Source organism: Rutilus rutilus, assembly GCF_951802725.1.
Source record: "Rutilus rutilus genome assembly, chromosome: 10".
In the NCBI taxonomy this organism is placed as follows: Eukaryota; Metazoa; Chordata; class Actinopteri; order Cypriniformes; family Leuciscidae; genus Rutilus; species Rutilus rutilus.
Genome location: NC_140215.1, coordinates 25,506,717 through 25,519,160, shown reverse-complemented (window position 1 = coordinate 25,519,160; position 12,444 = coordinate 25,506,717). Strand labels below are relative to the sequence as shown.

At 35.1% G+C, this 12,444-nt stretch overlaps 1 protein-coding gene across 2 annotated transcripts; it reads left to right on the top strand.

Moving 5' to 3' along the window:
* Positions 1 to 1,446: 1,446 nt before the first annotated feature.
* Positions 1,447 to 11,558, top strand: fhl2a (four and a half LIM domains 2a). 2 transcript variants are annotated; one of them, XM_084420726.1, is made up of 6 exons: positions 1,447 to 1,617; positions 6,580 to 6,756; positions 7,177 to 7,351; positions 8,784 to 8,953; positions 9,386 to 9,572; positions 11,239 to 11,558. In XM_084420726.1, the coding sequence occupies exons 2-6, from the start codon at positions 6,601 to 6,603 to the stop codon at positions 11,388 to 11,390; spliced, it is 840 nt and encodes a 279-aa protein (XP_084276852.1). In that variant the 5' UTR covers positions 1,447 to 1,617; positions 6,580 to 6,600; the 3' UTR covers positions 11,391 to 11,558. The 2 variants fall into 2 exon arrangements, with proteins under 2 accessions (XP_084276852.1, XP_084276851.1); XM_084420725.1 differs by lacking the exon at positions 1,447 to 1,617 and adding an exon at positions 4,497 to 4,773.
* The last annotated feature ends 886 nt before the right edge of the window (positions 11,559 to 12,444 follow it).

Below are 12,444 nucleotides of genomic sequence, written 5' to 3'. Positions count from 1 at the left end.
ATAAAAACTCAATTAGGTTTAGAACTTCATTTTTTAAGTGAAATATCCTTGTTAGTTTGACTTAGTGTTTCATGGTTAGCATGTAGGTAATCCAACTAAGACGCTGTGAGAGAGTGAGAGTGAGAACACTACACATTTACCAAACGTTAACGTGAACTGAGGAAAACTGAGAGCTTAAATGCACAAGGAAGGATCATTGACTGAAACCATTATAACTAATGATGAACTGGAACACCATGACTAGAAATTAAACATGAAATGACTGTGACATAGTGTCCAAATACTTTTTGGGGCTACTGTATATGTGTAGCTATGTCCTAAAGTCTGAGGGCACTATAGTGAAAGAAAGTGCACCGTGCATTCTTTTTGAAAAATTAAATTAAAATAAAAACTAAAACAAAACATGCACTTAAGCTGGCATGAACGTCACGAGATCCATTAAGTCCTAATAAGATTTAAGAATTTACTGTACCAAAGAGCATCTTGTGATTCATTGTAAGCAAAACAGGAGAGAAAAAAAAAGTCCTTGTACAAATGAGTTTAAATGTCCAGTCACAGATTTGTTTGCATTTGAAAAGAGACCAGAATAAACATGTGAATAAAACATTTCATCAGACGTCTTTTAAAATCTGATTTAAAGAATCATAATCCAAGACGATTGCACTTTATTTCGATTTCCACATTCTACCAACTACAAGTGACTTTGCAACTACATATCAGCTACAACTCATTAGAATATTAGTAGACTGTTAGGTTCAGGTGAATAATATAAGTTGACATGTTCTTGCAAAGTTACTTATATTCAGTAGAATGTCTGTTGGAGGAACATCAAACTAAAGTGTCAGTAGATATTATGCAGAAAGTCTATAATACTCAGACTGTAGTTGACATGTAGATGCAAAGTTACTTAATGTCTAAAATGGACCATCAAAATAAAGTGTTACCTTGAAGGCAGCTAAAACACATAAGAATGTGTTTTTGTCACATGAAAACAGTTGCAGTAACAATAGCAGAATAAAGGCTAGTGCAAGAGAGGAGGTCTGTAAACATTCCCCAAGATGTTTGTTTGCTCTGGCTCCCTTTTTTCTCTCAAACGCTTGAGGGGAAGAAATGAAGCGAGGAAATAACAGCCAGATGATGAAGGCAAGAGTTATATCTATGAGACAGAAAATCTTATATAATATGCTTTTGCGTTCACTTTTCTGTCCATGCTAGTATTTTATTTTCATAAATTATATGACAATGGCCCTTATAATGTGAGACTGAATACTACCGAAAATACCAATTATTTGTTAATATTTAACATGAATGGTATATGACAAAACAATATGAGGCCTTAAAAGGACACAGGACTGAAGAGGTAAGAGGGAATGTATATGTGTGTGTGTGTGTGTGTGTGTGTGTGTGTGGGTGGGTTTTATCTTCTGTGGTGGTGCATTTGGCATTGCTGTGTTGTATTTATAGCTCTTCTTGATAGAAAAAGCCTGCCCAAACCCTACCACTCCAATTAGTCACCCAATAGGTGGAGTAATTTAATAGAACATACAGCCCCAGTCGAGGGCCACCGAGCTCAGTCTGGCCAGACTCTTCACACACACAGACAGCTTTTCTCTTGAGGTAAGAGCCACAGGCGCTTGACACCAAACCTCAGTGCTACTTTACCATCCTGTGTTCTCAAAATTACAATACTACTAACTGCTACTAACAATAAGCAACTTTGCAACTGCATGTCAACTAACTCTCATTAGTAGACTGTCTGCTTAATATCTGCTAACTATTTATCGTGATGCTCCTCTAACAGACGTTCTACTGACTATAAGTAACTTGTATACTATACATGTTAACTTATACTTCCCCTAACTCTAACACCCTAACCTAACATACTAAAGTCTACTAATACTCTACTGAGAGTTAGTTGACATGTAGTTGACAAGTTACTTATAGTTAGTAGAATTTCTAAACTGGACCAAATAAAGTGTAACCTAAATAATATATACGAATATATTGTCTTATTCTTAATGATTTTTGAAACAGTTAAGCGAATGTTGCTCCTCTAGACTAAAATATGCTTTTGTTGTCTCCAAAATAAAGATTTATTCTCATAACTGTACATTTTTAAATGCTTTGAAATATGCTTTTTTTTTTACTTGCCATTACATCGTCTTTTTACATTTGAAATATACTTCTTGTGCATATGTTGCATTTTAATCAACTTGAAATCAGCCTTCATTGTGTGAAAACATCTACTATATTACTGCATCAAAAAGTTTTTTACTGTTCACTGTATTACTGTTCAAAAAGTTTAAGATTTGGTTACACTATATTTGGTAACACTTCATTTCACAATGTCATTGTTACATGTGTTACATGTAGGTAGTGTAGTAATAACTAAAAACTATTCATAATTACATGCAATTAACCCTAAAACAAACCCTCACCCTAACCTTATGGTATTTACATGTAGTTAATTATTATTACTAAGTACTTAAATGTATAATAACACTGTAATAATGTAACCCTTTATTTTAAGGTGTTTTATTACAGTGTAATTATACATTTAAGTACTGAGTATTAACAGAGTATTAATTATACATTTAAGTACTGAGAATAATAACTAATGCATTACTATTTACCAATGGGTTAGGATTAGGGTTTGGTTTAGTTGCATAATTTATATAGTTATTACTATTGTAACTACATGTAACATGAGCATTGGTGTTCCCATAAAGTGTTACCTTTCTCTTCTGTTCACCAAGGCTGCATTTATTTGATTAAAAATACAGTAAAAACAGCAATATTGTGAAATATTATTACAATTCAAAATATCTGTATTCAATTTGAATATATTTTAAAGTGTAATTTATTCCTGTGATGGCAAAGCTAAATTTCAGCGGCCATTACTCCAGTCTTCAGTGTCACATGGTTGAAAACAGTTGAGCTGCTTAATATTGTTTTTGTTTTAAGATTCTTCGATGAATAGAAAGTTCAAAAGAACAGCATTTATTCAAAAGTGAAATCTTTTGTAACATTATAAATGTCTTTACCGTCACTTTTCATCAATTTAATGCATCAATAAAAGTAATCAATAAAATAATAAAAGTATTAATTTCTTCTCCCCCAAAAAATAATAAAATTATATATATACATACATACTCAGCTCAACATTTTGAATCTACTAACAAACTTCTGCAACAGTAAAGAATTCATCTCACAGTGGCTTGGTATTGTGTTAACAGGTTACCATAGCCCTTGTATATGACACCCTAAAATCTATGACAGCTATAAGTCCCTCTTAAAGCATTTATAGAGAAGATAAAAGGCATTTATAGAGTCACGATGGGTGGTCAGACTCTTGTCATGGATATGGATTGTGCTGGAGCAGGAATGGGGGTGTGAAGGTTGTGTGTGTGGGGCGTAAACACAAGGTCTTAATCTCAGGAGGGTTAGTCTTCCATCCACCTGTCTGCAATCTCTTTTTAGTGTCGTCTGAAAGCATTCCATTTATCTTTCAGACCTCCGTTATACTTTTAATTAGCATTGTGTGATATGTTTGTGTCATGGCACTTGCAAATCTCTCCAAACACAGCTGAGGATTATAAAAGGAAAGATTAGACAAATACAAAATCATGCCCAAGAGAGGAGAACTTGTTAGAGGAGATCAGTTTCAAGTGTGCTGGTGACAAAATGTAAAAAAAAAACAAAAGCTTATTAGCTTATAAAAGAGGGTTTTATGATCTATCACGAATGATGCAGTTGACATACAGGCTGACTTTGACAGTATTAAAGGAAACTCTTATATTTAGATCTAATGCATGATATTAAATGAATAAAAAAAAGCTTTCTCTCCAACCAGTGTTTTCTTTTGTCTTAGCGCATCACTGTTGTTGCCGTTTAAATCAGATATATGTCAGAATGGGGACTTCAGGACTATCGCTACTTCAGTTTCATGCTGACTTTAAAAAACGTAGCCAGTAAATTATGAGGAACTGGACGAGTCATCTCAATCCATTGGTTAAAAAAAAGTGGGAACCCTGAAGAACATTCAGCTCCTAATTATTTTGTTTTTATTTACAATTATTTTAGTAACTTTAAGTTTTGAAAACAAAACTAGGGCTAGAAACTGATAGAAAATAGCATTTCAACAAAACTAACAACAACTAAACACTACAAAACAGTGATATCTATCTATGGTCTGTACCAAAAGCAAGGCGATACTTTATCTGGTTCAATATGAAGGGAGAAAAAGTAATGTAAGTATTTAGTGACGTTTTGTAAAAATTTCTTGACCAGTCACTGCCAGGCTTGTGTTTAGAGCCTCGGACATCTTACATCCTCAAGAAAATATGCTCAGAAATACCTGCATGCTATTTTGATAGTGTGAAAAAGACATAGAAGGAACCTAATGGAAAGAATTGAGAGGGCTTGCCAGTTGGATGGAGAAAGGGAGAAAGCCTGAAGAAGTGAGACAGCAGAAAAGGGCAAGACAAACAGGAAGCAGAGGAGGGGGGAGTGAAGGACTGACTGTGCAAGTCAAAGAATTTTCTTAGAAGGATTTTAAGCAAGAGAGCGTGCTTCTCCTGGTTTTCATCTGCTACCTTTTATGGTAAAACTGTGGAGGGAGATTTGGTGTAGTAGTGAAGCCCGGGCTCAGTTAGACACACTCACAACGGGATAGCAGGGAGACAGCGCGTGCGGGACACTGGGGACCCCTGAGGCGGGCTCATGGGAACAATACGCAGAGGGGCTTAACAGGTCCAGGACTCAGACAGCTGTGTGAGTAGATGGCATTCTGATATCAAGAATAATGTGGTCCAAATCACAATCTCTCTGTCAAGAACTGTTCAGAGATATTTCAGGTGAGTTTTAGAATCAGACGGATCTGGCCTATTACTGGACAGATGGATTATTCTCAGAAAAAGTCCATTCTATGATGTTTATAGATAATCACATCCATGCACAGACACACTAACACATGCAGACACACAATATAATCGCTGTAAGCTGGAGGTGAGAGAACAGGCTGGTTATGATGGTATGATGTGAGATTACAGGATAGTTATGATGGTATGATGTGAGATAACAGAAAAGTTATGATGGTATGATGTGAGATAACAGACTGGTTATTATGGTATGATGTGAGATAACAGGTTATGACGGTAAGATGTGAGATAACAGACAGGTTATGATGGTATGATGTGAGATAACAGACAGGTTATGATGGTATGATGTGAGATAACAGGCTGGTTATGATGGTATGATGTGAGATAACAGACTGGTTATGACGGTATGATGTAAGATAACAGGCTGGTTATGATGGTATGATGTAGTACACTGTGGAATTCCAGACTGATGCCTCACTTCTTAAACAAGAGACATACATCTCTTAAAATTATTCTTTATTCTTAATTCTAAATATATTTTCTTTCTTTCTTTCTTTCTTTCTTTCTTTCTTTCTTTCTTTCTTTCTTTCTTTCTTTCTTTCTTTCTTTCTTTCTTTCTTTCTTTCTTTCTTTCTTTCTTTCTTTCTTTCTTTCTTTCTTTCCAAATGTTGTTGTTTTTCCGCTCCAAATGTGAGTTACCTTAATTTGTTGGGTTTACTCAGTTTTATTTGTTGTGGTACCAAATGTAGTTACTCAGATCTACTTATTTTTTAAGTAGATCTGAGTAACTACATTTGGTACCACAACAAAAGCTGTCAAAAGCTGTACAAAAGCTGTCACTGTGGCGGTACCTTTTCAAAGGGTACACCTTTGTACCTAAAGAGTGCATATTAGTCCCTCAAAGGTACAAATTGGTACCAAAAGTGTACATATTAGTAAATGGTACATATTAGAACCCTTTTGAAGGGTACTGTATAACGTAGGCTATATTTAATTGATTTCACTGCTAAAAAATGTACTCAATATTTTAAGTGTAAAAATGTGTCATCAATAAAATAGAAAATTGATTTTATTAATTACATCTAAAATTGGACTGTTGACCCTTCTCTTACACCTTAACCCAGCCTTAAACCTACCCATACCACCAACCCTGTCCCTAAACCTCAATACCAGCAAAAGTCTTTTGCAATACAACATGAACAAAATAAGTACATTGTACCTAGTTATTATTATTATTTTAATGTAAGTGCCTACATAGAAGTTAAAGTCCCATAATATAAAGTGTGACCATGTGATACTAAAACAACACTGCTTTAATGTTTCATGAATTCCACAAGTAAATCCTGATGATCCTGTTCTCCAGCATGATTTGAGAATGATCCAAAAAGCATCTCGTGCAGTGGAAGCAAGAACATCTGGAAATGATTTCACAAGTTTACTTATAAGTGACCTAAAAATAGTGCTGAATCTTGTATATATCTTTTAAGTCATTTATTTGTTGTAAATATATCAAAACATTTTATTAACAGGATTCCAGTTTCAGACTTCTGGACACCACTGTATATTATCTCTGAATATCTTACAGCAATGTAGTTAATGATGGTTTGAGCTGAAGAAATACTATATCAACACAAATTACAATAATCTTATCAGAATGTCTAGCATTTTCTCAAATCTCCTCAACCTCTCTCCATCACAGGACTGAAAGGCTGAAGTAAAGATGACAGAGCGTTATGACTGCCACTACTGTAAGGAGTCACTGTTTGGGAAGAAGTATGTTCTTCGTGAGGAAAACCCATACTGCGTGAAGTGCTATGAGAGCCTGTACTCCAATACCTGTGAGGAGTGCAAGAAACCCATCGGCTGCAACAGCAGGGTAACATTAGTTAAAGTAACATGTATGAAGTTGCATAAAACCAGCCAATCAGTTTAGAGCTTGCAGATCGAGAAAGTGTTTTTCAGTTTTGTCATCAAATGCACCAAATAGCTACTACCCATTGTTGGGGGAAACGCATTACAAGTTATGTAATCAGATTACTTTTTCAAGTAACTAGTAAAGTAACTCATTGCTTTTACATTTACAACAAAAGTTACTTTGTTCTCCTATTTATCTGACTCCTCTCCTGTCCCCATGTTGAGAGAAATTGGAGTAAGTTGTGTGCGCTGTGTAACCATGATGGTTTTTGTAGTTCTAGACGTGAGCATGCATTTACTCATCTCACTTGCAAAGAAACCGTTTTAGTATTTCTCAAAATGAATCAAATTCAACCAGAACTGTCGTCTTTTGCTGCTTTAGGATCTGTCCTACAAGGACCGTCACTGGCATGAGGACTGTTTCCACTGCTTCCAGTGCAAGCGCTCACTGGTGGACAAGCCCTTCTCCACTAAAGATGAGCAGCTGCTGTGCACCGAGTGCTATTCTAATGAGTACTCCTCCAAATGCCATGACTGCAAGAAGACCATTATGCCTGGTAAGAGATTCTTCACCATGGGAGGAACGTTCAACAATTACCTCATGTCAGTAGATGTTTCCTTTTATACTCAGCACTGCCATAAAATCATAATTCGTTCAGCACCACATTCTTTCCATTAAAGCAAATGAGAACTGCTTCCTTTCACACAGGGTCGATCTTTGCCCAGACCTTGTGAAGAAAGAATAACTGTCATTATAACGATATATTACTGGTCCATGATGACGTCAAAGCAATAGATTAAGTGATCTGCACACTGGTAATAAATATTCATTCATAAATCCTTAAAGACAGGTCCTCATGACCATGTGAAAGTGTTGGACTCTCATTAACCCAGTATGTTTTTAATGTCAACACATGGACTTCAAGATATGTGCCTTTTTAAGACATGAAATTCTGTCCTGTGTCTGTTTACACTGCACCACTGCTGGTATTTATTGAACTTTCATCTGAATGTGTTGAAAGAGAATTATGCCTGTTTAACAGCTCAACTTTGCTGTTACGTTACAGTTGATATGACTGTAGCACTGTAATCCTGATGATTCAATATCATCTGTGTTTGATATCTGAATCTGATTACTCTCTGTATACATTACATGTTATCCTGTAAAGATTATTTACTGTATATAGAATGTGTTGATGTAGAATTTGGCATCAACTCTTCTTTTTTCATTTTTGTAATTTTACTGTATTCATGAAAATATTTTATATAAATATAGGCTACTAAGCCATTTGAATGTGACTAAATACCCACTTATGCAAACAATTCATAATAGATAAAGAAAAAATAACTAAGTAAATTAATAAATTGATATTAAGTCCACATGCATATTTGTATGTTACATTCAATTATATAAAATGAATCAATATGTTTGTCTACACATACACTACCACTCAAAGTTTTTTGAACGAAAGCAATAATTTTATTCAAGAAAGATGAATTAAATTACAGTAAAGACAATTATAATGTTACAAAAATATATACATTTCAAATAAATGCTATTCTCTTAACTTTCTATTCATCAAAGATGAGTAAAACATTAAGCAGCTCAACATTTCTAATAATATTAAATGTTTCTTGAGCACACACTCAGCGTATTAGAATGATTTATGAAGGATCACGTGACACTGAGTAATGATGCTGGAAATTCAGCTTTACAGAATTTACAGTTTTACTGTTTTTACTACTTTTGACACAATTAAACGCAGCCCACTCAAACCCCAAACAATTAATCTGTAGTGTGCTTTACAAAACACCTGTGCTAGATATTAGAATTGTATATAATAAGAGCATAGAAAGTATCTGATTATCTAACATGACTTGATATTTTGGACAAGGACTTATACATACTGCACAAACTTCCTCCATCATCTCTTCATAAGCAGAATGTTGTTGTATTTGGGATAAGATGGCTCTCTTCTTCTCCCTCAGGCTCCAGGAAGATGGAGCATAAAGGAAACAGCTGGCATGAGACCTGCTTCACCTGCCAGCGCTGCCAGCAGCCAATCGGCACCAAGAGCTTCATCCCCAAAGACAACTACAACTATTGCGTGCCCTGCTACGAAAAGCAGTTTGCCATGCAGTGTATTCACTGCAAGAAGGTAGATTATACAAGTACATATACACTTACATTACACCAAGTACAAATACACTTACATGAAACTTTTTAAGACTCCAGAAACTCTTTAATTAAGCATAAAGGCCTGCTCAGAATGTACTAGTTTACTACTTACTGAATACTGTACATGTGCACTACATTCTGTAAGTTGACCACTTTCCATTATGGGTTACAATATTCCATGCAGTGTTACACGTTTTGAGAAATCCAGTTATTCTATGCATACACTCTAAAAAAAATGCTGGGTTGTTTCAGCCCATGTTTGGGTCAAATATTGGGTTTGTCCATATTTGACCCAAACATGGGTTGAAACAACCCAGCAATTTTTGGAGTGCACGGGTAATCTGCATACTGTATACTACAGAAATTAAACATGGTGGTCTGATCATATTAAATCTCTTCCTTCTCTGTCTAGCCCATCACCACTGGCGGTGTGACGTACCATGACCAGCCCTGGCATAAGGACTGTTTCTTGTGCACTGGCTGTAAACAACAGCTGTCTGGCCAGCGCTTCACCTCTCGTGACGACTTTGCCTACTGCCTCAACTGCTTCTGCAACTTGTACGCCAAGAAATGTGCCTCCTGCACCACCCCCATCAGTGGTATGTACAAATACGCTGTGTCTGAAATCAAATCATTTTTTACCTGTATAGTACAGTATATAATATAGTATATACTGAATAGTATGTGAAAAACAGTACGCCAAAAGTGTAGTATGTCCGAATACATAGTATTTGAAAAACAGTAGGCGAAAAGTCCTCGGATGACCTACTTCCGTTGAGATTCTGAAGTGTGCATACGATAGACACTTTTTAGAGGATTGTTAATGAAAGTGAAGCGACGCAACTGACGCTGGTAGGTCATGTGACTGTAACAATATGGTGGATGTAGTGCGCTTGAATTTCCTTCATGCTGCCATTTGTTAATGGTCACAAAGTCAATTCTAATTCAAATGTAGTACCTACTCAGACAGTGCGTGGTTTCGGACACAGCCATACGTGCAAATACATTTGCGCATGTGATGTCACAGATCCCTCAATATCCAAACCAACCATTTTTGGAGTTTGATTAAATAAATGTTTTGTTTATAATGAGTTTTTAAGCTATGAAACTTGCAGGATTTTTTAATGGTACAAAGGCCTCTTATATGTCAAAAGATCAAGGCAGATTTGATTTATCATGTCATGATCCCTTTAAAAATTAAAAACGAGAAATTTTAAACTTTTTTAAATGTTTCTTTGATAACTAACTGGAATAAAATAAGTTTGAGCTGAAATACTAAGATTAAACTGAAATCAAATGAAATGAAAGCTAAATAGAACTATTTTTAAAAAAATGGCAAAAGCACATAACAGCATTATTAAAACTTAAACAAAAAAATTAAATGAAAAACTGAAAACTTATATAAAAATAAAAGCTAGTAAAATATTAATAAATACAATAATATTACATATGTAATACTAAAATAATACTGGTGTAACATACATGATGCAGAAATGAAAAAAAAAAAGAATTACATTTTTTAATATTTTATTATTAATTGTTATTTTTAATAACAAACTTCATTTTCTTTCTAAATTACTCAAAAACATGTCACCATAAAACAAATGTGGTATTTCCAGAAACATTGATTATTTTGAAGTGCCACCAAACGTTTAAATTATATGATTATGTACAGTATATATACATTTAGTACTTTTATAGTACTAAAATCATTTCATCATGCCTCATTCCTGTCTTATAAAAAAAAAATAACTTTCAAAAAAGTACAATGATCAACACTCTCAGCCGTTTATTTCATCAGGCTTGTTCAGTGAGGAACGTTGCATGCAGTTCAATAAAAAACTCAATTCATAATGCCTAGAAAAAGCTTCACTAAAACACTGACATGTGAAACACCATTCATTACGCTTTCTCACTTAAATACATCAATGCATGATGCAACACACATCAAAACTGCATTTTGATCCTGTGGGATCCTATTTGATATTGGCCAAACCATTTGAATGGGCCTATTTCGATACATTTTCTCAATATATTCAATAAATTAACTGGACCAGAATGTTCCCCAAAGTTGTAAAACTCCCCATAAATTCCTCACCTTGTTCTTCCACTTCAACATCCTGTGGCACATGGCCAATTTAAAAAAAAAAAAAAAAAAACACCTGAATTGGAGGGACTTCTTAAATTTCCATGAACTTCTCTGGAACACAGCTGCCTACATCTGTTTGTTGCTATTACTCATAACATGTTTGTCATCGCACGCAGGACTTGGAGGAAGCAAGTACATCTCCTTTGAGGAACGCCAGTGGCACAACGACTGTTTCAACTGCAAGAAGTGCTCAGTGTCTCTGGTGGGCAGAGGTTTCCTCACCGACAGAGATGACATCCTGTGTCCCGAGTGTGGAAAAGACATCTGAAAGCGCGCATGGAGAAAACAACCAAGCATCCACAACGCTTAAAATGAAACAATGAATAGATTTAGGTGCTCCATGGAAACATAGTAAAGCAAAGATTATAATAGAATAACAAGAGACAGATTTTCTTTATTTCAAGAGTTTATTTGAGCTTGCTTTAACTTGAAGACTGAAGAAAGAATCGGTTCTAAAGATTAAACTGAATAATAAAAATAATATGCATTATTATCTCTTTAAAATGTCTGACAGGCTTTCGGATGTGTTGCATAACCCATGTCTTAATTTTGGCTCTTATCTAACAGTTATACATGAAATCGAAATATTAATGCAAAATCAATAAAGCTTACTAAAAAAAAAAATGTGTTGTGTTTTTCTCATGAATGAAGACTATTGCACTAGCAAGCACTCAGTAGTAATATAAGACAACAGGGCCACCTAGTGTTTAACAATGACCATGCAAAACAACATGCACTCTTATCGGGGCATATGCAAAAATCTGTTTGTCAGTCGTGATATGAAGCTTTTGAAGTAAAGGTTTATGATTAAATGCTTGAAATTATGCCTAGGAATGAATTTCTTGGAGTTTGAGTTGATAGTGAAAGAAATGCAGTCAACAAGTGTCCAGTAGCCTATACATGGAAACTCCTTCAATTTCCAATGTAAAAGCATCCCAGGATGCACCTCATGAAGTGGGCTGAGTAAGCGTAGAGCTGGTTTTGGAATCTAGAAAAGGTAGACTCATTCACACATTTGTATTATTTTATAGATCAACATTTTCAACATTTTAGAATAAAAGTAAAAATATGAGTAGACGTGTCCAAACTCTTGACAGTGCATTTTGTAATGGTGGGATTTGTTTATATGAATTCAGGAAAACTCTCAAACAGTGGGGAAGGAGAGAAGCTAAGCTCTGGGATTTCAATGACTCCACTGGGACAAAAACCGGAGATGCGACTGCATGGAAAATAAACATCTCCAATAAGAGGCAGTGGGGTGTTTGAGAGTTTAATAGAGAGAGGTAAGAGAGAGAGAGAATGAGCGAGAGAGTGTGAGCTGA